Source organism: Lepidochelys olivacea, assembly GCF_965140295.1.
Source record: "Lepidochelys olivacea isolate rLepOli2 genome assembly, chromosome: 3".
Classification (NCBI taxonomy): domain Eukaryota; kingdom Metazoa; phylum Chordata; order Testudines; family Cheloniidae; genus Lepidochelys; species Lepidochelys olivacea.
This window is the reverse complement of record NC_140413.1, coordinates 165,609,565-165,636,972: the sequence shown is the minus strand read 5'-3', so window position 1 is coordinate 165,636,972 and position 27,408 is coordinate 165,609,565. Positions and strand designations below refer to the sequence as shown.

General features: G+C 40.9%; 1 protein-coding gene across 2 annotated transcripts in view; it reads left to right on the top strand.

The window, feature by feature from the left end:
- KCTD3 (potassium channel tetramerization domain containing 3) overlaps positions 1 to 27,408 on the top strand; it is a 59,367-nt gene that overhangs the window by 11,051 nt on the left and 20,908 nt on the right. For both annotated transcript variants that reach the window (XM_084623294.1, XM_084623293.1), the window contains exons 2-10: positions 2,382 to 2,435; positions 5,628 to 5,673; positions 9,103 to 9,176; positions 9,784 to 9,842; positions 10,083 to 10,163; positions 12,847 to 12,990; positions 15,512 to 15,602; positions 19,235 to 19,425; positions 24,116 to 24,231. In XM_084623294.1, the coding sequence (XP_084479420.1) occupies positions 2,382 to 2,435; positions 5,628 to 5,673; positions 9,103 to 9,176; positions 9,784 to 9,842; positions 10,083 to 10,163; positions 12,847 to 12,990; positions 15,512 to 15,602; positions 19,235 to 19,425; positions 24,116 to 24,231 (856 nt within the window). The remainder of the gene's footprint in view (positions 1 to 2,381; positions 2,436 to 5,627; positions 5,674 to 9,102; positions 9,177 to 9,783; positions 9,843 to 10,082; positions 10,164 to 12,846; positions 12,991 to 15,511; positions 15,603 to 19,234; positions 19,426 to 24,115; positions 24,232 to 27,408) is intronic.

Genomic DNA, 27,408 nt, shown 5'->3' with positions numbered 1-27,408 from the left:
TGTAGAACATGCACAGGAAGGCAATGTGGGGTTACAGGCATTCCTGCCTCATCCCTATTCCCCCCAGGCCCTCTGTCACTCTCCCACCCCTACTTTCCTACTCCCCCTAGTCACTGCCCTCCTCTCTATGACCTGGTGTCCCAAACCCTCACCGTCTATTCCCACCTTATCTTTTACCTCAATTTTCCCTTTCAGAGAGCATTTGCTTGTGTAGCTTTGTTTCCTTTTTTAAATAGCCTTCTGAATATTCTGCTGTACTCAGATTATGTTTCACAAAAATTAAAATCCCACTTTGACAGAGGCAGATTGGAGCAATATTCCTGCTTTTTTTTTTACTTCAAATTTTTGCCCAGGGTTTGGATTTGAACGTACAGTGCCTGGGATGGTTCCAAGAACGTAATGTACCTTTGGAGCCACCTAGGTTCTGTGATGTATAGGTAGTTTTCCAGACAGTTAGTGTGTGTCTCTCTCTCTCTGCACATGCTCCGTTAGAGGTATGAGTACGCACGTAAGCCTTTATAGGCGTAACTGGAAAAAGCAAACTCTTTCAAATAATGTTTTAATTTGGTTTCCCCCAAAGGGTGGTGGGTGCCATGCACTCTGTTGGGGGTAGCACTTAAGCGTTTTAGACCCTAGCCTGATGATCTGAGCCCTGATTTGATCTCTGTCTGTGAGCAAAAAAAACATTGCCAGAACATGTTAACTTTATAAAAAAAAATGTTTTTCTGGAGGCTGTCCCCTGCCACCCCTCTGGAGACTGTATCTCAGGAATCCCATGGTCAAATGGCCCCAACTGTGGCTCACTGACTTTACCTCCTCCGTATGAGGCACACCAAATTTCAATGCAATCTGATTGACTGTCCAGATTTTATAGCACGTAGAACAGTTGAGCTTTAAACAGAAAGCTGGTCCTAACTTTAATTCTAGTGGAGAGATTTCAGTGGTAGACAATTGGGCATAAATAGCCGTTGCAGATAACTACAGGTACTATAAGTAGAGCCCTACCAAATTCACAGTCCATTTTGGTCAATTTTACAGTCATAGGATTTTTAAAATCATAATTTTCATGATTTCAGCAATTTAAATCTGAAATTTCATGGTGTTGTAATTGTAGAGGTCCAGACACAAAAAGGAGTTGTGTGTGTGGTTTTTTTTGGGGGGGTGGGGGGTGGGGAGGGTTGCAGTACTGCTACCCTTACCTCTGCGCTGCTGCTAGCAGCAGCACGCCTTCAGAGCTGGGCAGCTAGAGAGTGGTGTCTGCTGACTGGGAGCTCAGCTTTGAAGGCAGAGCCAGCACCAGCGCAGGAGTAAGGATGGCATGATATGGTATTGCCACCCTTCCTTCTGCACTGCTGCTGGTGGGGGACTGCCTTCAGAGCTGGGTGCCTGGCCAACAGCCGCCACTCTCTGGCTGCCCAGCTCTGAAGGCAGCACAGAAGTAAGTGAGACAATACTGCAGCCCCCCTAAAATAACCTTGATCCCCCTGCAATTCCCTTTTGGGTCAGGACCCCCAATTTGAGAAACGCTGGTCTCCCCTGTGAAATCTGTATACAGGGTAAAAGCACACAAAAGACCAGATTTCATGCGGGGAGACCATATTTCTCTGATGCATTTTTCATGGCCGTGAATTTGGTAGGGCCCTAACTATAAGCACACTCTAAAATATTTTTTACTTACTACTTCGTCATTATTACTGACACTCTCCCTAAGTTTGTTGCATCTTGTCTTAATTTAGGGCTTAATCTTGCAAATACTAGCACTATTGATCTAGTCCTTTGTATAAAGTTACACAAATGGCATGAATGTTTGCAGGGGCAGGACCCTGGATTGTAAGATATTTGGGGCAGGAATTGTATCACTGAGTGTTTTTGTATAGGGTCTAGCACAATGATTGGGGCCCTGATTTGGGGCCTCCAGATGCTGTAATACAAATGAGAGGTAAGAATAATATAATGTCTTCACATCTTTTCTTTGAGATTTTTACACATAGTAAGGAATTCACTCTAGAATCAGCTTTCCAAACCACTCTCTGACCTCTAAGGATATGTCTGCACTGCAAAATAAAGACCTAGAGCAGTGAGACTTGGAGCCTGGGTTGACTGCAGTGTGGACTTTCAGGCTGAGAGCCACCCCCTTTGCTGGGTTTCAGAACCAGGCTCCAACCTAAACCCGAATATCTATATAGCTGTTTTTAGCCCCATAGCATGAGCCTTGACCCCAAATTAGTTGACCTGGGCTCTGAGACTTGCTGCCCTGGATCTTTTTTTTTGCAGTGTAATGTACCCTAAGGCTTCTTTTAAGCAGTCTTGAAAAAAACAAAAACTCAATTTGATACTCTGTATGTGCAATGCTTGATTTTTTTTAATTTTTGTTCTTACAGGTTCAGCACCTCAAGACAAACACTAATGTGGATTCCAGACTCCTTTTTTTCCAGGTATTTCAAATGTTAATATATTTTACTAAGTAGAATTACTAGGCATTTAAAAAGCATTTTATATCATTACCATTATGAGAGTTTGATTACAGAAAAAAACATAAGTCACAACGCCATCCTGCTGTCACTGTTGGGGCAGAGCGAAGGAGGAGGATGGAGTGGTGAAGGGATTATTCATCTTCCTGAGATACTGATGCTGTGGGTGGGAGGGTCAGTGGGTGGTGAAGCTGAGCCAGACCTGCATTAGATCACCAGTATCCACCTTCTCCACTGCTGTTGCACAGTATGCTTCTGTAATTAAAATTGTAAGAGTTTCCCCATTGTGAATTTAACACATACATTTTTCCCCCTCTAATTTTTTTTTGGGTCTACTAATAGCATATAAAAACTAGTGCCAAGTGGGGAGGGAGGAAGGAATAAACTGGCCATATGATCAGTTTTTCTGTCTTCCTCCTTCTCCAATCAGTCAGTGGTTAGCTTATTGAATGTGAGGGTTTATTATCCTTTATAAAAATATTTTTATCCTATCTAATGAAACTGTCGATATTCTCATGGCTCACTATTTTGACTCCTAGCAAGCCCTAGGTCTCAAAATTATGTCTAGTGGCAATAAGTTCCACATGTTAATTTTGCATTGTTAAAAATCTTTCTATTGGTTTAAAATGTGTTGCCTTTCAAATTCCATTTTAAATGTCTGCTTGTGCTTGTGTCATGAGAGTGATAAGTAGGAGCATCATATTTACCTTCTCCATGACATACATTATTTTGTATACCACGCTATTCCTTTGGGAGAGTTAGTAGTTAGATATTTAAATTCTTTTGTCTTCATGTGTGAGAGAATTTTCAATATGTTATCTTTTAAAAAATATTATTTCTTGCTCTTTGCAGTAAGTAGCCTTCCAAATCAGAACAGTAAATAAGCCTCTTACTTACTTCTAACCCTCCCAAATATGCTGGGCTTTTCATCATTATTTTTAGGAAAAATCATGTTTTTTTTTTCCAACTACGCCAGGGCGGGCAAAATTTTTGGCCTGAGGGCCACATCGGGTTTCCAAAATTGTATGGAGGGCCGGTTAGGGGGGGCTGTGCCTCCCCAAACAGCCAGGAGTGGCACTGCCACCGCCCCCTATCCGACCCCCCCACCCCGCTTCTAACCCCCCTGACGGCACCCCGGGACCCTTGCCCCATCCACCCCCCCGTCCCGCTCTCTGTCCCCTGACCGCCCCTGGACCCCCTGCCCCTAACTGTCCCCCGCTGCCCCATCCAACCCCTCCTCTCATTCCTGACTGCCCCCCCAGGGACCCCTGCCCCATCCAACCCCTCCTGCTTTCTGTCCCCTGACCACCCACAGAACCCACGCCCCCATTCAACCCCCCTTTTCCCCACCCTCTGATCGCCCCTACCCCTATCCACACCCCTGACCACTCCCCGAACTCCCCTGCTCTCTATTCAACCCCCTGTGCTCCCTGGCTCCTTACCGTGCTGCCTGGAGCAGCACTGGCTGGCGGCCCGGCTGCACCAGGATAGGCAACCATGCCGGGCTGTGCAGCTGCGCTACCCCAGGAGTTCACAGTCCCCCCGCCCAGAGCATTGTGCCGGTGGCGCAGTGAGGTGAGGCTGCGGGGGAGGGGAACAACAGGGGAGGGGTTGGGGGCTAGTCTCCCCAGCCAGGAGCTCAGAGACTGGGCAGGAGGGTCCCACAGGTCGTATGTGGCCCGCGGGCCGTAGTTTGCCCACCTCCTGAGCTCCGCTCTCTTTCCTTGACTATGCTTCACCCAAATGCGGATTAAGGTTTCCTGGGGCCCTGGGCCAGAGCAAGTGGGGGGCCCTTCCCAACCCCTTTGCCTGCAGCCCACCCCCATTCTGCCTCTTCTGCCCGTGGAACTGTCCACAACCCCTTTCTTCCCCTTCCCTGGGGTCCGCCCCTGTTCCACCCAGGTCCTACCCATTCTGCCTCCCACTGCAGCCCCGCAATGTCTTTTGCTCCTTTCTGCTTCCCACCCCGCCAGTGGCCCCAAGACTGGCGAAACTCTGTCCCTTGCCCCTCAGGGCTCAGTGGGGAGTGAGAGCTCCTCCAGTCCCAGGGGCACAGAGGGGGTCCAGGTGCTGGGGCTTCCCCCGCGCTTCTGTGGGGGACCAGGGTCGGGGCACTGGGGCTTGTCACACTCCACCTGCCAGTGGGGTCGGGTGTGGGGGCTTCCCCTGCCGCCCCACGGCTTCTGCACTTGCTTCAGTTGGGGATGGGGTCTGCTATGGGGGGCTTCCCCCATCCTGTGACTTCTGCTGGGGCTGCTGGTGTGGGGGAGGCTTCCCCCATCCTTTAGCTTCTGCCGGGGACGGGGTCGGGCCAGGGCTTCTGGGGAAGGATCCTCCACCCCACCTGCCTGGCGCTGCTGCCAGGGGTGGGTGGGGGGGAATGGGGACTTCCCCCTCCTGCCTGGCAGTTGGGGCTCTCGCCTTCCGCCACCCAGGGACAGATTTTTCCAGAGCCCCTCAGTTGGCCAGGGCCCCTGGGCATGGGTCCTGTCAGCCCAGTGGCTAATCTACCACTGCCTTCACCTACCAACTGGCTCTCAGAACTCCAAGTTCTCATCCCTGGCAGCTAGTGTCTTCACAGAGGGAGCTAAGCAATGGTGGAATTTTCATGTCACCATGGCTTTCTGCCTTTCATGTTTGAAGAGGATGAAGGAAGAATCCTTGTGAATGAAGCTGCTAGACAGCAATGTCTCTGGCAGCTACACTGGAACCGTGAAGTAAATGGAGTTCCAGGGAGATGTCCTCATGTTCTATGCCATACGGAGGAGGAGGCAGCACAGGGAACCAACCCGCTTCCTGCCCTGCAGCTCCCCTTTCTTCCATGTGAAAGGATCTCAGCAGATGGCTAATTTTTACCCTAGTACAAAAATGACTGTTAAAATAACATTGGAGTATAAATAAGAGCTCCAACAAAAGGTATCTGGATGAGTTTTTCATTCATTTCCTTTCAGAGATCATGAAGAATTCTTGGAGTCATATTGCCCAGAAAATTTAGAGCTTGACACTTGCTCAGTTATTAGGGGATTTCTAACTTTGAGTCATGGAAATATAGATGGGTTATTTGTATAATGGAGAGTTAGAATATTTCTGCACATGTTCAGTGTTCTCTCCTTCTAGACTGCATTATAACTCAAACAAATATTTTGTGCTTTTCAGTTTACTGAGTGGAAGAATTTCAACACTTAAAGATGAAACTGGTGCTGTGAGTAATGCTACTGATAATTTATAAGAATGAATAATTATTTCCAAATTGGATCTATTTAGCAGAAGTAACTTCTATGCTGAAGCTCATACTAATAGTTCTAAAATGATAAGATATTATTGATACATAGATGAGTGTTATAGATACAGTAAATACAGCAGACTAACATTTGACCAAAGTATTTCATTCCTTAAAAGATTTTTACTAGTTAAATAGAACTGCACCCTCCCATATGCTGATGTCACTTTTCCATCAGACGACCACCACCTGAAGATCCAGAAAAGTCAATTTTAACTAAAAAGCATAGGCGCCGACATTCCCTCTTTCCCGTGGGTGCTCGACCCCCTCTGTCTCTGTCCCCATCCCCACTCCACCCCTTCCCTGAATTCCCCGCCCTGGCTCCGCCTCTTCCCTGCCTTCTCTCCTGAGCACGCCACATTCCTGCTCCTTCTTTCCCCCCCCGCCAAACGCTGCCAAACAGCTATTTGGCGGTGGCCTGGTGGGAAGTGCTGGGAGGGAGGAGGGGGGACGCAGCGTGCTCAGAGAAGGAGGAAAAGGTGGGGGGGGGGTGAGGGGAGCTTAGCTGCAGCCACTAATTTAATGAATTAGAGTACCCACTAATTTTTCCCCGTGGGTGCTCCAGCCCCAGAGCACCCACAGAGTCAGCGCCTATGTTAAAAAGCTAATGGTAACATTTTCAGAAGTGCTCAAGTCATTTAGGAGTCAATGGGGCATAAACTTCTAAGTTCCTTTGACCCTATATGACTTAGGTGCATTTGAAAATGTTACCCATATAAACTGAATAGGATATTTCATACATCATGAAGGAAACTCACAGTGAACTTTCAGAATCGGATCCATAATGAATGGGTTCATAATGAATGCCCAGAGCAAGCATAAAGAAAAGGAGTACTTGTGGCACATTAGAGACTAAAAAATTTATTTGAGCATAAGCTTTTGTGAGCTACAGCTCACTTCATCGGAACCTGTAGCTCATGAAAGCTTATGCTCAAATAAATTTGTTAGTCTCTAAGGTGCCACAAGTACTCCTTTTCTTTATGCGGATACCGACTAACACGGCTGCTACTCTGAAACAGAGCAAGCATAGTTCTGTGCTTTTTAGAATAGAATCATAGAATATCAGGGTTGGAAGGGACCTCAGGAGGTCATCTAGTCCAACCCCCTGCTCAATGCAGGACCACTCCCCCAATTTTTGCCCCAGATCCCTAAATGGCCCCTTCAAGGATTGAACTCACAACCCTGGGATTAGCAGGCCAATTCTCAAACCACTGAGCTATCCCTCCCGCCAACACGATTGATTTCACAACGTGATCAATCTATATCTGAGCTATCATTCTTCATCATCAAAGGAAATCTGCACATTTTCTTTTGGTATGAGTATCTTTTTTTACTTCAAACACTACCAGTTAAATTGTTCATGCAGCCAGTATGGGAAACACAAGTTTTGGAAGTGTTAACTGTCCTGTAAAATAGCATAGACTTAAAAGAAAGTAAGTGTTTTAGATTTGAGGGAAAATAGGGTATTTCCAAGAAGGTGAAGTAAAGTTTTGTAGGTGTGACCATTTCAATGAAGGTCAACAACCAACAGGAGGAAAGAGATCCTCTCGGGTACTTTCTTTTCATACTCCGTGTTTCCATTCTAATCTGGATGAAAGAGGAAGATAAAAGAATGTGCATATTGCTACACCAGTGTTTCTTTACTTCTCCCTTTACATACCCAGAAGCAAATGGTTTAAACTTGCTAATTGCTTTGCTCAGTGTTAAAAACTAACACTTTTAAATTGTGGGAGCCATAATCAGAAAAGATTTCAGAGTGGTAGCCGTGTTGATATTCTTAATTTACAAAGTTGAGCCTTGTATGCAGTGTGGTTTTAGCCATGTCTGTCCCAGGATATTAGAGAGACAAGATGGGTGAGGTAACATCTTTTATTGGCCCAACTTCTGCTGGTGAGAGAGACAAGCTTCCAAGCCACACAGAGCTCTTCTTCAGGTCTGGGAAAGTTACTCCCAGCATCACAGCAAAATGCAAGGTGGAACAGATTATTTAGATAAGTAATTAGCACATATTGTAAGGGATCATTCCAGGTTGAGTGGCCCGTTAACACCCTGTGGTCAAAGGCCAAAAAGAAGGGGGATTAGTGGGTTACAGATTGTTGTAATAAAACACAAATCCAGTGTCTCTGTGGATGAATACATTTCACAACGTGATCAATCTATATTTGACCTATCATTCTTCATCCTCAAAGGAAATCTGCACATTTTCAAGTGAGCCTTGGAGCTTAAATTTATTACTTTGCTAGACACTAAAAATCATGGCTTGGAAGCTTGCCTCACCAGCAGAAGTCGGTCCAATAAAAGATATTACCTTATCCATCTGGTCTCTTTAATAGTTGAGCCTGCACATGACATTGAAAGTATTGCTAAATCTAATATCAAGAACCTTGCAAAGTAACTTTAACAGTCCTTTGCATCTACAGTGCATAATGTGTGATACTTACTCCATGTACAAATAAACTTTTTTCCTTTAATCAAACTTGTGAACCACAGACATATCAATAATGGAGGGGTAGGGTTAGGGTTTTTTTTTTTAAAGTATACTAGCCCAAGTGCACACACTTTCTTGACCTTAAAATATGGCATTTGTGATGACAATGTTTAATTATATTTTGCTTGTCCATCAAAGAGACAAGCAAATTTTAATCTTTTGCAATAGACTTGAAAAATTTCAATCTATTATAGAGGTTTATACCGCTGTTCATCTCCTTAGTATTTGAGTCCCTTCCACATACAATCAGTAGCAAAGTCCCTAGTGGACTTCATGAAATCTGTCACTTCTCCCTTTTCCAGGTAAAAACTCTGTTTGCAGTAGGGTCGAGGTGTGTGTTTAAGAGTCAGGACTGTCCTGTACTCTATGTATATGTTTACACTGCAATTAGACACTCGCAACAGGCCCATGCCAGCTGGCTTGGGCTGCAGGGCTGTTTAATTTTAGGATAGACTTCTGAGCTCAGGTGCAGCCCACACTCTAGGACCTGCAAGGTCGGAGGGTCCAAGACCTCGGGACGCAGCTTGAGCCCAGAACTCTACACTGCAATTAAATAGCCCTGCAGCCTGAGCTCCAGTCTGCTGGAACAGGCCAGCTGTGGGTTTTTAATTGCTGTGTAGACAGACCCTATGTAGAGAAGATAGGGAAGAAACTTCTTGTTTTGTTCGTATCTAAACATTCTGGGCAAAATATTATGAGCTGGGTGCCCCACGTGGTCAAATCCCGCAGACCATAATGGGACATGAGACTGATGGGCACCTCAAAAGAGTGTTTCTAAAAGCGATGTTATCTAGATAATATAGTTGTTACTCAAAAGCAAACTCTTAACGCAAAAAGAATAAATTAACTATCTTTATTTGTAGATATTTATTGATAGAGATCCAGCAGCATTTGCACCCATTTTAAATTTTCTTCGTACAAAGGAGCTAGATTTACGGTAAGAAGTTCTAATTCTTCTAAAAATCCTTCTAAGTACAGTTCACATGGGTGGAAATTTTAAAATCCTTTATGATAGGAGTTTTCTAATTCCACTGATCAATCAGATGTTCTGTGACTGTGGGATCTGACTGGTACTTTCTAAGTCCCTCACCGGCACAGTCTAATATGTGGACTCTGGTCCTATTTCCTTAGTTCCATGTGTCATGCAGGTGACAGAATGGACAGAATTTGTTAAACTGCAGTTGAATACAATTTCATATATTTAAACCATTTCAGTACAGTACATTTCTCAATCAAATCTATTGTTGTGGGTTTTTCTGTATTTTTTACTTTAATGTTGTGATCTGTACCCATAAAGATTAATGTATCTGCAGCTAAAGACTGAGTCCAGCTCTGGGGTGGAAATGTTGTGTTAAGTTATTAAAATATGCTGCTTCAGGAGGTTCAGTTCTGATATTTATTGTGTGAACTCACACTTCTAGTTTTTACTTTGATCTCCCAAGATATAATACCTCGTTTAAAAAAAAAATCAAGTCTTCTTTTTTCAAAGGGAAAAAAACGTTATTTCAAGGCATTGCTTTCCTTTGTTCTTGTTTTTTTTCCAGGGGAGTGAGTATTAATGTTCTCAGGCATGAAGCTGAATTTTATGGAATCACTCCTTTAGGTAAATGTTTGTATTAAAATTATGTGGTTCCTAATGGTTGCACTGCCATAATAATAACCTACACATGATTCTAAGATTTGGGACAATTATGAGCCAGAAGACTGCTGAACTTATTTGTGCTGAACTTGACAGTATTCAAGCAGATATTTTAAAATCTCATCAACCTCTTTAAATGAAGCTTGAGAAAATAAAACTTCATTGAAGTTCTTTGCTTTTGATGTTAATATATATCTTGTTTAGTAAGAAGACTACTCTTATGTGAAGAGCTGGAACGCTCATCATGTGGCAGTGTCCTTTTTCATGGCTACCTGCCTCCACCAGGTACAGATTCTGTTTTCTTTCACTGTGTACTTCATATACCACTTCCAATCCATTGATCCATACACTGGATAGTTATGTAAATCTGTCAGCTTGGAGTCGTCATTTTAACCTGCAGTCTGGGTGAACAACTACTATTGATGATAGAAGCTTTAATTTTAAGGTTATGTGTACACTTAGAGCAGCCTATTGCATACATACACCCCTGTAGCATGGGTAAAAATAGCAATGTAGATGGTGAGGCACTGCTTAGGCGTATGGAGTACCTTAGGGTATATACCCTACACAGCTCTCTACACGCTCAAGCAGTGCCTTCCCTTTCTACGCTGCTGTTTTTAGCAGTATAGCATCCCACTGCCAAAGCCTTTTCCCCATGTGTGGCAGGTGAGCTACCTGAGGCCCAGCCCCACCGCCAGCCAGGTGGGCAGCACTGACGTGGCCCCAGCCCTGGGGCTTATGAGCATCAGCCTGCCTGCCCCAGCCTTTCTGCTATGGAAGAGCACCAGGAAGGGAACTGGAAGCAGGCAGGAGGGGCCCTGGGGGTAGATTGTGGGCATGGCCACGCCAGGCTGTTTGGAGAGACACAACTTTCCCCGGCCTATCCTACTCACCACCCATGCTTTTCCCGCTGAAGGGAAAAGCTCCAGCAGTGGGGAAAGGCTGTGGCAGCTCCCAGAGCCTTTCCCCACCAGAGGTTGTTGTCAGTGGCTTTCCCCACTGCAGGGAAAGGCTCTGGGAGTGGGGAGGCAGCCACATGTAACTACACATCATGGTATGGATGGAGCCTGCTTTTTTGCTGAGGCATGTAGCCTACCACGCTGCCAGTGCAGACAAGGCTTAAGAGGGTAAGCTGTTAACACCTGATGCAATATTGTGTACATCCTTTCGTTCTTAAATTTGGTGGATGTTTGTATTGCTAGTCTTTTGTATGCATTATGAAATAGTACAGGTTAAGTGGCTGGGAAACACAATGGATTAATGCAGAATAAAGTGGAATTGAGAGTAGACGACGAGAGATTTCCTTGTGCAATATAAGTGGGGTAAATGTTTCTAACTTGAAACCATTTCCCATAGAGGGAAGTGATTAATATTTTTTCATCCCTCTATGGAGGAAGATGATTTTCAATTCAAGCTGACTTATTTTGAAAAATTACATGAATGTGCCATATTAAAAAACGAATGGTTCGTTCCAAGATCAACGACCATGGTCTGAATAGCACAGCTGGTGCCTTGAGTCTTAACTACAAATAGGAAAATTAGCCTGTTGCTGACAGCAGTTGCTAGCATAGGGCCATCTCAAGCCAATGCCAGAAAACAAGGGGTTCTTGCAACAGATTTTTTGGCAGTCTTGGAGTGTGGCCACCGACTCTTGCTGGTGGCTGCTCTGACAATTTTTCCTAAAATACTTAATTAACTTTAGGAAAAATAAATACATACGTACATATACACGTCCAAATCATTGTAATCTATTTATGTAGTAGGAAGGCGGTAGGAAATAAAGCTCCCCATTCAGCGTACCCGGACTTTGCTCCTGTTCTTGTGCTTGGAGCGTGTCACGGAGTGGGAGCCCCTCACCCTTGCTGGGCAGCTGCCAAGTTCTGTAGCAGCCTGGAGCTGTTGACCTACGGCGGTAGCTACAGCAACTTCAAACGGCGAGTGCAGCCCCAGGCGGGGGAAGCACCAACCCATGTCTCTGTCCCTGCTCCTTGTAATACTTCAGAGAGAGTCTGCCCTGGGGAAGGTGGGTCAGGAACTCGCCAGTTGTCTTCCGTGTCCCAGGCTCCCTGTGCCCCAGCCAGGCAGGAGTGCGGAAGTTGCCCAGGAGTGCTCCAGTGACTGAACACCGCAGCCGCCTCCATTGACAAGGGCCATCTCCGGTGCCATGCGCACTGGCCCCATATGTTGCCAGAGCTGCTACTCTGACCCTCGGGGAAGGCTGTGTGGTGTAGGGTGCCGATCCCTGCAGGCGATGCCAGCGCAAACACCAAGGCAGTGCATCTCGCTGCCCTTGGTAACAGCTATTCAGGAGCAACAGCTGGGTGCTGCAGGGTGGGGCCACTACTTTGCCTCCACCCCAATCTCCGCCCAGGTTTTGGAGGCTGATGTGGCTGCACAAAAATCCACTGGTGGCTGTATGCAGCCATGCTGACCGCTTTTAAGAAACATTTAATTACTAGTGTAGAAGGAAAGAATCCCTTTTCCACGCTGTTACAGAAAGAGGTTTTGTGCTGTCTACACTAGCAGTTAAATTATATTTGACATCTGCTGAAGAAGAATGGTTACTGCATTGGGTCAGTTTCATCATACAGATGATTACTGACCCAGTAATCATATCGTCTCTGTGTACCTCTGTGACGTGTACTTTGACTTTTAGTTGTGAACCTAAATTCATTCTTGGCTATTAGGTTTCATGCTAGGCTAATTTAAATGTTTTTATGATTTCTGGTATTGGTTTATGAACCTGACAGAACAACCTCTTTGTTTAAGTTTTGCAGCGATTAAACTAAATTTGGTTTTAGAAATAAAATGCAAGAGCAAAATTCGTTAACTTTGAAAGATGACTTACCAGTGTAGTAAGAATTTAAATGTTTGTAATTGTGCTTTGTATATTAACTGTTTTAGAAATTATCCTGGCACAGTAAAAGGTAAATGAAGTATGAAAAAATGTCTTTTCTTTTTCCGATAGGCATTCCCTGTCGTAAAATAAACAGTACTGCTGGGCCATGTATTGATGTTAGAACAGGTCAGAATTACTCTGAAGGAAGTGAGGTCCGAGGAGGTAGTGTCCAAGCTACACTTGCTGGTACTGGGGAAGGCACAGTCAGGCTAGGTAAGGAAAGTTTTCATGTACTTTTATCATGTTGCCAGTGGGATTTCTAGTGGGAAATACCAAGTTAAGGGGTTAATGATAAGTCTGTTCTTAAACTCTGATGGTATATTTTTCTGTTTTTTAAGTATAAACTACACATTCAGCAATACTTTAACATTATGTATGAAAAACTGTTAGTGTTAAGATTGCAATGTCAAGCATTACAAAATTAGGAAATGGCAGGATTAAGGTTACACATTAAACCCTAATTTGTCCCCCAGTATGCATGTGCACTATGGTAGTCTTGTCTAACCTCACATAAGAATTCTGTTGCAGTCCTAGTCTTGCTTTCAATGCAAGAGAACATCCTTTCTCTTCTTGCTACCCTCTGCCTCATTCACTGTCCATCTTGTGCATTGAATGACAAGGTTTAGTAGAACAAATAACATGTGATCATGTAACTAAAGATTAGATCATAATCCACATGCACGGGGGCCATAATTTAAGATGTGCGGGTAACTTGAAGTCTGGCATTTCCTAACTTTCAAGTTCTTGACTTTAAATCCTGTGCAGCATTCTTTTAAAGTAGTTTTTGTGTGTACTTTCCTAGTTTTCTTTAAAAAGACAAAAACAAATTATACTTTCTGTAGCTTATTTATAATTTGTTCCTCTCATGCATCAGCATATGAACCCTGAACCTTCAGCACTGCAGCACAGATTTCTATCACTTGAGCTAAAGAATTAACCACAATATCTGGCGGTGACAGCAGCAGCAGTGTTAGCCTTTGTGGATCAGCTGCTAGAGGAGGCTATGTATCAAACTGTGTCCCTCTGTCTTCCTCCCAAAGGCTGTTGTGTACTGTGTCCTCTAGTGTAACCCCACCCTTTGTTTTGTGTCCACCTGTCCCTCTTACGCTTTTCATCTTCCAAAGAACGTTGTCGCCCCTTTGGCCCAACTGGTGCTGAACAATATTTGGGGTTTGCAGAGTTATTTCTTTTGGGAGGAGAAATTAATGATACAAGTTGGGTATTTCTTTGGTGCAATCCTATTTTATTTACAAAGAATGTACACAAAGACCTGTTTCCCTAAACACTGTAGAAACAAATAGGCACCTGCCTCTTCAGTGAGTTCTGTTCCCCAATGAGCTCTGACCTGCTGTCTTTCAGAGCAGCCCTCACAACTGCTTCTCTTGCTGTCTGGTGGCTTTCTCCCTCTCACCTATACACAACTTGCCAAACAATCCTCTAGCATTTGCAACTAGTCCAAAGGGGATGACCATACCCACCCCAGACCATGTGGTTTAGCACTGCTGAGGAATCACTGTTTAGCCAATTGCCTTGGGCAGTAGCTACTGTTGTCTCCAGCTGTCTTACTCCATAAAGGAGCTTAAGTGCTTTAAAGGGTGGTTAGCACACCCATTGGATTTAACAAGGTCTTTGATTGCCTATCGATTTAAAGACCTGCTTGATTGCAGCCATAACTCCTTCCAGCGTAAGTATTGTGCCCCGTTGTAATCCCTCCATGTTCTGTGTGCTTCCCAAAGGTTATGTATCTGCCCCCAGTCCTGTCCACCCCACCTCTCCTATTGTGATTTAACCACTCCCCTGTTCAGTGTCTCCTGGTTCTTCTGCTGAATCCATTTTGTCTGTGTCCTACCCAGCTTTCTGTGGAATGCTACAGTGAGGCACTGAGACAAGATGCATACGCAGACCTTTAGAATCATCAGCATTTTTGCTATGTGGCCAAAAAAACCTGTACTTTCCAAAACTTGTCAAGAAATGGTGATTTCTAATACCTTGTAACTCAGCCAAACCTGACTGGTTTCCATGGACCAGCAAAAGGCATGCCCCTAACCCCAAGGCATTCCTGCTGCTGAATGTCTAACGCCTTCTTCATACAATGTAGGTATTAGAGGTATTCAGAGGTCACGTGAATTTTTTTTTTAGAATGGCAAGTATTAGGCAAACTCAATATAAGGATCTTTGCTATCTCCCCCTAAAATGATTGCTTTTGAAAATGCCACTTTTTCATAACATAGCTTTATATACCCTGCAAGCCAATAGGTAAACTTGAAGCTTATTCTCAGATAATTGACCAATTTGACACACATTAGAAGTTACTTAAAAATAGAAGCCTTTTTTTTTTTTTTTTTTTTTTTTGCAAGAGCACAGCCCTGATTCAATTTACCTGCCAGTTTCTACTTCTTATGAGACCTTTTGATTTAGTAATTATTAGCTGTGTTGCCTCATTCTATGGAAGAACATAAAAGTCCCATGGATTCAGATATCAAAAACACTGATAGATCTGTAACAGTGATTTAAGATACGCTGTCAATCATGTACTTAGCTTGTTTGTATGTACAGCCAGTGCACACCATCTGAGAAGGCAAAGCTTCATTTCTACAAAACAGTCAATCTTGGAAGTCCTAGTCTGAGACTTTTGGATTTGGTCTCCCAGCCTCTCACCTTGTATATTTAAATTGGTTAAAGAATGATGTCTGTAACTGAGGATAACCCTTTTCTTTTCATTACTATTTTCTAGGATTTCCTGTGGATCCACGAAAGGTTCTGATAGTAGCTGGCCACCATAACTGGATTGTAGCTGCATATGCCCATTTTGCTGTTTGCTATAGGTATAAATGACTTAGTAGTTTCTGGTGGATTGGGTTTTTAACTTGATTTTCCTTTCCTTCTACACAAACTGTTTTACTGAATTTGCTGATTTACTGAACATTATGTTGCTAATTTCTGCTAAATTTTAGGAAATTTCATAGTTCTATTTAATTTGATAGTTGAGCACACACATTTCATGTGTTCCTTTTTTTTTTTTTTTTTAAGTACTGATAGGCCACATATAGTGTTGGCAGACGCAATATGGCGAAAATCTTCTAACTGTTCTGGTTCACCCCATTCCCAACACAGCTGCTGAATTCCTTGCTGTTGCAGTGATGGACTTCCCTTGAAACCTTTGCTCACATTTTTTAAAAAAAAAGATTTTATGATACTACTGAGAGTTAGAAAGTTGAGTAATTGACACTAGACTTTTGACTTAATTGGTTGATCAGCTGTATTTAACACAGGATTTTTTTAAAGGTTTTTGGAAGACTCATTTCAAATCTTCCTTCTACTATATACCTAACAAGAAATTGAAAAATATGGGTGTCTTGAAAATGTGTTCAGATTAAAGCATTGCAATATTCTAAACGCCTTATGCCTCGGCTGTGGGATGGTCACTCTGCAATTTGTCTGGCTTTCTGCTTGCTTTTATGTATTTGTAAAGTGACTGGTTGGTATTCCCTGTGTTAAAAAACTTCAGTTGTTTAGCTATTTAACTGGGCTGTGTAATAGCTGAATAAGTATTTGTTGCTTTACTCAGCCACTGTGCAATAGGATATGTATGTAAGATATTTGTAAATAAGTAACTTAGACTGGGTTCAGTAAAAAGTGGGTGCAGAATTGCTTTGCTGATGCATTTTCTTAATATAAATGATTTAGGAACCTACTTCCAACAATGGTACATTACAAGATTGTTTTCAAAAGAAGAAAACATTTCCCATAAGTTACGTAGCCAGTTGTGCAATATTTTCTTGTGTGTGTGGAAAAATGATTTCTTGTCTACAGTACTGGTAACCTGAACCTTAACACCACTTTGTTCTCCTGAACCTCTGATTTGATATCCAGCTGTATATTGACTCAGGGCTCACCATCTTAGTCACTCCCTGTCTTGGTCTTGATTCAGCATGGCTCACTTCTGATCTCTGAACTCCTTCTCTCTAAACATTATTTATTCTACTTCATTATCATTCCTCATCTAGGCTGACCTGTATAACACAAGCCGTATATGCTAATAATCTTCCTATTATTCTTCCCCTCTTCCCAAAGTTCATCTTTTGATGAACTTGTTTCTTGAGGTATGTCTACACTGCCAGTGGAAGCAAGCCTCTGGCCCAGATTGACAGTCTTGGGCTATCGGGGCTTGTGCTAGTGATCTAAAAATAGCTGTGTAGACAGCGCTTTGAAGCTGTGGCTTGGGCTGGAGCTCGGTCTCTGATGCCTCAGGAGAAGCGTTGGTTTGTTGTAGCTTGTTCTCACTTACATTAGAACTAATGGAATTTTTCCAGCATTTTTTAGAATATCTGGCACCTGGGAGGCAGTAATTTTAAAATAACAGTACCTATGAATTGCTAGCATATTTTCCTAATACGTGTGCATGATACCTTAAACCAGATTGTTTGGCTATTTTGAGGTAGCATTGCCTCTGTAGAATGTGAGGCTAGAGAAGGAAGTGCTGTTGCTAAAAAAAAATTTTAAAATAGCAATTTACATTAAATTGGCTGTGAAGCCCATGTGGTTAGAAATATTTTTAAGTCTCTTTGCATATTTATCAAATAAATCATAATGCTTGAAAGGACGTATGATAAATGAACACATCAAACATATCTCATATTTAACATGAATTTTTTTAAACACTTATGTAAAGCCTACAGAAAAATAGAGCATCCTTAAAAATGTAGCATTTCATCTTGCAAATGAAAATTGTGGAATCCTTTAAAACTTCTTAAATTCATAAGTTTAAGTATTTGGCATCTGTAGTGTCCAAGAACTTTTCAAAAATGCAGTCCTACAGGCAAAATGCAATATAATGACAGAGCTACAGTTGCTAGAGCTATTTCTGGAGTCGCATATCTTAATAGCCTAGATTGATCAAGCCAGTAATAAAGAGACATATAGGTAAACAGAAAAAATGTCCAAGGTGGTCATTTACATATTATTTGGTCATAAAACATTCAATTAGATAGATGTAAATAAAAATATAAACATCTAAAATTAATTGTAATGCAGGAGCTGCGTTCACCAAGCACACTGATCCTATCATTTCAAGGGAAAAAGGTACCCCCATTTGGCTTAAATTAGGCTGATATAAAGCCTTGGGTTGTGAATGAGATCTAGTAGGCCAAAATCTTCCGTGGATAAATAGAATGCAGCTTCCATTAAATTGTGTGCTTACTCCAGGGCTGGTCCCTGTTTTTTACTCATTTTAATATATATTTCGTTATTGTATATGTGGGCAAATAGATTTGTTAATTTCACACTAGAAAAGAAATAACTCAGAAGCGCTAAAACACCCTCTTGTGTTTTTGCCTTCTTGCTGTGACAAGTGGAGTAAAATCAAACTTAATTACAAAGTTGTTTTTCTTTTTTCTTTTCTTCAGTAAAAGCTATGCAAAATTTAAATAGGGACTCAAGGTGGGATTTGGTTTACTCTAGTGTAAAATGATGTCAGGTTGAAATTTGAGGGAGTAAAAATACAGACTTTTTTATAAGAACTGCAATATTATGTCTTGTTTCTTTGTAACTTTTAAAGAATGGTTCATTCTAAGTATTTTACATTTTTAATCAAAAATGTTTTATAACATTTGTGTACTGTTTCATTAATCATCTTTTTCTTCTATTCCGCCTTACTCTTGAATGTTTTTCCTCTGTAAGTGTTCTGTTTTTTGTCTGTTACACTTCCAATTTTGTTTCACTTTTCCATTTACTGGTGTTCTTACCCTCCACCTTCTGTGTGTTGCATCCCTTCTTACGGTCTTCTGCATTGCACTCACGGTCTTCTGCATTGCCCTGTGTGTCAGTAACATTGAATTACAAAGAAAATCTCTAAGCACTGGCAAATAATTGTTTAGAACTAAGATTTCTAGGTAATGACATGCAGTCTTGATCACACAGTGTAGCAGAGTGGCAGAAAATAGAAATGTAGTAGAGATTATAGTGAGATTGCTATATTTATTATGTAGCACAGTTATACATAAATCAGTGTTTTCTATGATTCACATTCAGTTGAGCATGAGTAGGATCCCTAGCAATTGTTGGGTGGGGGCGTATCTTAAACTTTAAACTTAAAGGTGTATCTTAAACTGGCAAAACCAGGACAATAAGATTAAAATTCCATCCTTTTACTTGTTTCCTTCTGGCTGGGTGTTGCAGCTCACAATATCACCTACTTTTCTGAAGCTGCCTTGCAGAAGATCATATGTTCTGCATTACCAAGGCCTAATAAATTAACTTTTAACACTGTATTTAATCCAGAATTCCTGTATTTTGTGGCTGTAGGCCTGTGAAGAGTATGTTAATATCAGAATCCTTTATTTGATATTGTTTTATAACTTAGAGGAAATATAATTGGCTTGTAAGACTGACTATAGGTACAAACTCCAAACTGAGGCTGTTTGGAAAGTGTACTTTTTTAAATTCTCATCCTTCCCAGAATCAAAGAATCTTCAGGATGGCAACAGGTTTTCACAAGTCCATATCTGGATTGGACTATCGAACGAGTGGCTCTGAATGCCAAGGTCGTTGGAGGCCCACATGGGGACAAAGATAAGATGGTTGCTGTTGCATCTGAGAGTAGCATCATTCTGTGGAGCGTTCAGGATGGCGGTAGCGGTAGTGAAATTGGTGGGTATGACAGTTTTGTGTGACAGTGTCTTACTGCTAATATCTTCTGACTCATAAAAATATAGTTTCACATGTAGTCTGACTGGATAATTCATAACAAACATTTACACAGATTTAATAAAAAATGAATTTTGGTACAGCAATCTAATATTAACATTTTTGTGTGTACCTTTCTGCCCTTCATTTTGATCTGGAGACGCTTCCTTCTGAGTGAGTGAAAAGAAATACAATCCAAAAATCAGTGTCTCTGTATTGGGCAGAGGCAGTTCAGAGCCATCATTCATGTTAAAGTGTCATTGGTAGCTTGTTTATCTGACAACATGGATTAGAGTTAAACTCAATCCATTAGACTCTGTTCTTCAGCACTATAAGTTGGATTTGAACAGAAGACTTTGAGGTGAAAGGCTAAGGGTACATCCACACTGCAATGAAAAATCCAACGGCACCATGTCTCAGAGCTGGGGTCAATTGACTTGGGTTCACAGTGCCTGGGCTATGGGCCTAAAAATTGCAGTATAGATATTTGGGCTCGGGGTGGAGCCTGGGCTCTGAAACCTGGGTGGTTTGGTCTCAGAGCCTGAATGTCTACACTCCGGTTTGCATCCTGGGCCCTGTGAGCCCAAGTTAGCTGACATAAGCTAGCCTCGGGTCTTTTACTGAAGATTAGGTGCATCCTGAAACGATTGCCAACTTATCCTTTTGTTTCTTGCTTTGTTCTATTGTAGGTCATATTTTAGATTTTTTTTTTTAAAGTCTGCTTTTGCTAATCTTCTTATAAAATGTAGTTCCTAAATAGAATTTTGGAGACAGCTATTTGCCACCGTAGTCAGCATTTTAAACAAAAATACAAATTATATTAGTGTGGGCATGTAGTACTGGGTCCCAAATGGTTTAGCATCAAAGGGTTCACAATACTAGAGGTCATATAAATATGAAAAATGTTTTCAGAGAAACAAACATTCCTTAGTACAGCTGTGATTGATGGTTTGTCTGATTTATTAAAATATATAATTGCTTAAAAACATGAATAATGGGCTTTTGGGGAAAGAGGAGAGGCTGGTAATTGGGAATATCCTCAATTCCAAGAGTGGTATGTAAGTCATGGTTTGAAAGATAGTGACAACCTGTTTCCTCCAGCCATAAAGTACTGTCACCATAGATTTAATTTAATAAGCTTAGTACCAAGAATAATTGTAACCTCTTCATTTAGACATTTTTTTCTGAAATTGGCTGCAAATTTGTTCAGTTCATTCTCTATTGCTCTTTCCTTTTAACACGAAAATACTAAGACCTAGAATATGATGGGAGCTAATGTAATTGATGTGAAATTATTAAATATAGTCTAAAATATTTGGGAGTTTCAGTTCAGGTTGGCTTATTTAAAATAAAGACAAAATTTACTTTAAAACATGCATTCCAAAATGCAAGATTAAGGTTTATCTTTATTTATGGATATTTAATTTTTCTTGATGTTCACAGTGGTATCTCAGCACTTTACAAATATTAATGAATATTGCTTTTGAGAAGTGAGGAAGCATGATCCTTCTTATGACAGGTGGGGAAACTGAAGCACAGAGAGCTGAAGTGTCTTTCACAAGGTCACACAGGTACTCTGGCAGGATGGGGAATAGAACCCAGCTCTTTCTATCCCATTTTGCAGAGCAACCAGCAGGCTAAATGTTTTTGGTGAAAGTTGCTATCATTATTTTGAACATGGGAAAACTTCGGAAAAATCAAAATGTTCATGAAAAATTCCATGTCTTAAAAAAAAAAATTAGATTTTTTTTTTAATTTGAAACATTCTGGCCATCTGTATTGTGTGTGTTAGTCAATGTTATGAATTAAGTGTTCCACGCTTCTGTTTTTACACTGCTTTTATAACTCAAATGTGTGGGGTTCCCCACTTCCCCCAATTCAGTTAAACTAAGCAATCCAGTAACACAACAATAAAATAGTTTTACTGGTCTATTTCTCTTGCGGAGTCAAATGTTTGAAGCCCTGCCTTGGGATAGTGAGGCAGTAGTTTTTCCATGTCCTGTAAAAGAAACAATTTGTTGTTACAAATGCTCTTCAGACCCTGACAACACCATCCACAGAAAATTGCAAGGGCTGGCATCTCCATGATAGAGCTCTCCCAGAGGCTGTACTCCTTTCAATATTACTTATGTAGGACACCGCTGCTGGATTGCTGCTATAAGCAGTGTTTTACTGAGAGGGCCCCTTAAGACAAGAACCTGTCATTACTTATACCATCGTCTTCCCTGTAGATGGCCGTCAAGATTGTTGAGCCTAAGCAGGAGTGACACTTTAAATTCCTTCAGACCATTCAAGCTGTCTTCCTTGATTTCCCTGAACCTTATCCTTCTCTGGAGTAATCAATTCTAGTTGTTTCCCTTTTTTTATTATTGCCTGCTTTTATGTGCCTGGTACTGCTGAATATAATCTGCATCAGAGATGATACCCCATGACCTGAAAAATCATTTGGCATCATAATTAAAGCACTAGTGTATAACAAGCCTACTGACTGCCATCATCAAGCATAGTAGACTATTATTCTTTTGTTTGAAATGGCATCTTGATTTTTGTCATTTGAATTTATCCAAATAAAGTTTTTTGGGGATTTCCACTGTTTAAATACTCTTCAAGAAATTTCTGCTGAGTTTTAGTAGAGGCATTTGCACAACTCTTGGAGATATGCCACTACATTATTTATTAAAACATTTTAAGTGGCTGTATAAGATCTTTGTGTAACTTACTGTAAATGTCAGTACAGTAGACAACTGTACACTGAGAAATTCCTTACTTGGCAGTACATGTATCTTAATGAGCAGTTTTATAATGAAAGAAGATAGGTTTATGCTTACACCCCTACAGTATTTAGTGCTGAGTTACTTCTTGTCTGGTTGATCTAGCTGGCAAGCATCCTACCAAATCACCCCCAAGAAAACAAACTTGGAGAACTATGAAAACTCTTCAATGTTGATTTGCTGTGACTCTTCAAAAACAGTTTGATTTCATACTAAATGATACAGTAAACTCATTTAAGCTTGTCAGTCAGTACCAGTCGTATTAGACCCTGAAGAGAGACTGTGGGCAGTTCTACACTTAATGCTACAGCAGCGCAGCTGCACTGCTTCAGTGAAGATGCTACTACTCCAAAGGGAGAGCTTTTCCTGTCGGCATAGTTAATCCACCTCTGCAAGAGGCGATAGCTATGTCGACGAGAGAAGCCCTCCTGTTGACATATTGCATCTACACTGAAGATTAGGTTGGTATAACTGCATTGCTCAGAGGTGTGGATTTTTCACACCCATGAGCGACATAGTTATACCAGTGTAAGTTTATGGTGTAGACCTGGCCTGAATGCCATTGTAATATCTTAGTGCCACTAGAAGAAAATAAGTGTTGCAGTGAAGTGAAATGAGTCAGCTGCAGTATGTAGGTTGACTCAGTTCCCTATTCACGTGATAACAATGAGAATTCCAAAAATTTGAACATCAAAGCTTCATCTCAGTTTTTGTCTTTTGAACCTCTTTTGATCTCAGTACTGGTTAACATCCAGTAATCGAAGTAGTGATGGGTGAAAGTACCAGTAATACTCATAGTGGGTGGTGGTGAAGCGGTGAGAAATGTGTAAAAAAAAGTATTTAGACAGGACCAGTAGGTGTAAGACTTGAAAGAGGGAAAAAATAAGGGTCTATTATTTCTGTAGTACTGCTTCAAATATCCTAATTATTGGTTGAACAACTCATATCAGACTGATATTTTTTGAGCAAACTGTTAATTTTATTGAGTTGCTCATGTGTGCTTGGCTGTTATTTTTGACAGTGTTAATCTTCGTCGTTAAGCAATTGCAGTTTCTATGATTGGCTGATCATAAAGAGATGTTTTAGATTTAGAAGCAGGGTTTACTGTGACAATTGGTCAAATGCCACCAAAACAATTTCCAAAAGCCAAATTTGGGCACTTTCAAAAATCATGTTCATTGTAAGGGATCTTCCAGTGTATCCTGATAAGTACATCTTTCAGAATTAGTTATAAATGTGTGTCCGTTGGAGTGTATGTTTCCTAGTAATATAATAACCACAAGACACATCTTTCTGCAATGTAGAAAGAAGTAAAAGTGATATATTTTTCTGCTTAATTATATTTGCCTGTAATAGTTCATTTAGGTACAGAGGTGGCTGCCATAGCAAAAAAGGAAGCTGGTTTGTTTTAATTTCTGATCATTATATTCCTAAAAGAATTTGTTCAAAGGACAATATCATGCATCCTTCATATCACTTTTAGTTATGTTTTTGACAATTTTTGCCAAATTTATGTAAGCTCTTAGTCATTTGTGGACAGCACTTCTGATCAGCTTTAACTGTACATTTATAAATTAGAGCTTGTTTTCAAATTAGAGCTTAGTACAGTATTTTGATCCTTCATTAGTTGGTGTTCGTAAATGATTTGAGGCCTTAGGATAAAGGTGGCTATAGAGAAACAAGGAATTTATTATTATTTTGCAACATCACTTTTCCCCAAAAAGAAACATTGACTGCATCAGCAGATTACTGCATGTTGAAGTAAAAGTAGTTTAAATTCATTATAGGTCTAAAGAGAGGAGAGAGAGATTCCATCTTCACTGTTTTTCTTTTTTTGTATTTATTCTGAAAACAAGTTTCATAGACTCTCTATTTTTTTGTAGGAGTGTTCAGTCTTGGAGTCCCTGTAGATGCCCTCTTCTTCATTGGCAACCAGCTAGTGGCTACTAGTCATACAGGGAAGGTTGGAGTGTGGAATGCTGTGACTCAGCACTGGCAGGTGTGTTGAACTGAAGCATTTTATTAATACATCGGTGTTTATCAAAAACTGATACGTTTTATGAGGAAACAAGAACAAAATCCATTTTTTTCAGATAATGCATAAATGTTATTTTTCTAACATCAGCATTTTAATATTGTAAGACTCTGACTTGTGCCTATCATTTTGATATCTTCAAGCATCATGCCTTTAGGTATTTTGTCTCCTAGAATGTTTCAGAGTTTATCTCTATATAATACTGTTGAGCATTCCATTTCTTTATGCTCTTAAATAAAAAAAGAGAACTTTTAGGCATATAAAAATATTAAATGTCATCCATGAGTGTCTTCAGAACCTTCTTCCCTTGGCCACTACCACTGGTTTAAAAGCTTTGTTTTCCTAATGGGACCCCATGCTTGAACTCAGATATGTAGTTCCAGTAGGAAATTTAATATATTACAACGAAAAGTGGCCACAGTTCTCAGAGGAGCATATCCAAAACTTCAGATATGAGTTTGTAAGTCTTTTGTGACCATGAAAAGTATGGCACAAACTGAGACTCTTCCTTTTATAGCACTGTATATCATGCCTCAAAAGCATCTATTTTATATCTATATACATCATAGATATGCTGTGATTTTTTTATACATATTATGCATTCTGACAACAGGAATAGAGATTCTTGGATTCCAGACAAGACTGAGGGAAGAGTTTGGGCATTCATGCAAGAAACAAACCTTGTAACGCAGCCAGATGAATGTCTCCATGGTACAACGTAGGGACAGAACGTAATGAAATCCGAGGCTGTCTTGCAAATCTCAAGTGGCAGAACTGACCCGAGGCTCACTCCTGCGACTGCCATAGCACTAGTTGATGAAGTTCTGATTTGGCCCTTTAGCAACAATCCTGCCAATGAATAACACAGAGAGTGCAAAAAGGCAACCAAAGCGGCACAGTTCTTTAGTTATATAGTGAGGGCTGACCTAATATGTTTGCATCAAATGAAACAAGCTGAAAGGCCTTTTTAAAATCTAAATTAACACCATGCAAAATGCAAGAAACCATTTGAAATATTTTTGAAGTAATGCCACTTTTTGATTAGGATAAAGTTTCACAAAATATGCTGGTGGAACAAGGTGAAAGGAACTGTCAACTTAGGAAAAAGAATTGGCTTCTTCATATGCCCTCCTTTGCTTCCTTCTTTATTTTCAGACCTCATAGATAGATGTGTTTGCAAGGCAAGAATTTGAACTTTTTTTCAGTTCTGCTAACTGAGTAACTATCAATATTCTCTCCCTCTGAAGTATGTGGATCAGTGTCCAGTTACCCAGGAAAGAATTTTCTGTAGTATCTGGCTGGTGAATCTTGCCCATATGCTCAGGGTTTAGCTGATCGCCATATTTGGGGTCGGGAAGGAATTTTCTTCCAGGGCAGATTGGAAGAGGCCCTGGAGGTTTTTCGCCTTCCTGTGTAGCATGGGGTACAGGTCACTTGCTGGAGGATTCTCTGCTCCTTGAAATCTTTAAACCACAATTTGAGGACTTCAATAGCTCAGACATAGGTGAGAGGTTTTTCGCAGGAGTGGGTGGGTGAAATTCGGTGGCCTGCGTTGTGCAGGAGGTCAGACTAGATGATCATAATGGTCCCTTCTGACCTTAGTATCTATGAATCTTTTTGAACGTGTAGCTCTCTGCACTGTGCCACGTGATTTTGGTCTGGAATTTACCAGTAGTATTATAAACATCTTTTAAGACAAGTTTCAGTGGTAGCTGTGTTAGTCTGTATCTTTTACTTCATACATCTGATGAAGTGGGTTCTAGCCCATGAAAGCTTATGCCCAGATAATTTTTTTAGTCTCTAAGGTGCCACAAAGACTCCTCTTTTAAGAGGTTTTGTTAAAGTTACCATTCTGTATAGCAATTTAATATCGTCACTGTTCCTAGTCAGATTCCTAAGACTTTTGTATCTCCTCAGCAGACCACTACTTGTAATAGCTGCTAGAGTCCTTGGGCTATCACAAGAATTTGGTTTAGGTTCCCTTCTGGTGTCAGTTGGATTTATTTTTAGTGAGGAAGGGAATTTTTGACAACCTTCACTATCCCTATCAAGGTGTAAAAGGTTACTCCCACCCCTGACCTTGTATAAATTCTGTGTCACAATTCTGAATTGCAGCTGTCTCAGAACTCTGGTTCTCCAGGGTTAGTCACACAGGCTTCTGGGACATCAAAAACAATTTGCAAATTCTGGAAATCAATAAGTTAATATAAATTTATGAAACTATTAACTATACTTCCCCTCTCCCTAACAATAAATATATCTGATCACCTACAACCATTTTGGCAGTAAAACATATTTCTTAGACCGTATTAAAGAGCTTGCTGGTAAAGCCCTTGAAAATTGCGAGAGCAAAAATAATAGGTGTAGAAACCAAAATGGTGTTCCTGATTGTAGTACTTAAATTGAAAACTGGGTAATTTTATGGCTATATCAACAGGATTGCTCATTGAAAAGGAACAGTGAATTTTCAGAAGAGCACATAGGCTCCCAAAGATAGCATAAAGGAAAAGATCTCATAAATGAGGGAAATGAAGCAGTTTTCATAAAGTAGATGCCACAGTTCATTTCCCTTACTCTTCAGGTTTTTTTTCTTTTTTTTTTTTTTTTTTTTTTTTAAATTAACTAGATTTGGAACATACAACAAAGGCCTATGCAAAGACATGAGTTACTACCTTTTGAGTTAGAAGAGGGAATGAAAATTATAACCTTGTACAAGGTACTTCCACTTAGAGGGGGCATACTCTCAAATACAGTGCTGGTTCTTGGGCTTTTGTAATCCTGCTTCACAAACTAGAAAACGTAGAAGACTTTCCTCACAACCCACAGTCGTTAACACAAAAAAATCATTTAAACTTTGTGCTTCAGTAGGTTCTTGTTCTGCCTTTTTTGGGAGAGCCATTCTCAATTACATTGGGCAGGGGGGTTATGGTGTCCTGTGATCTTGGTATAAACACAATAAATACTCGATTCTCTTTAGTTGATGCTTTCCCATCCCCTTCTTTCTGAATTGCCCATAGTTCAAGCTCTACTTTTAAAGAAGATTTTTCTCTTTCAGCCGCTCTCCCTCTAGCTAAGAGAGATCCTTTATATAATTCCTCCTCAGGATGTTATAATTTTTTCTGTATCCATAATAGATTCTGG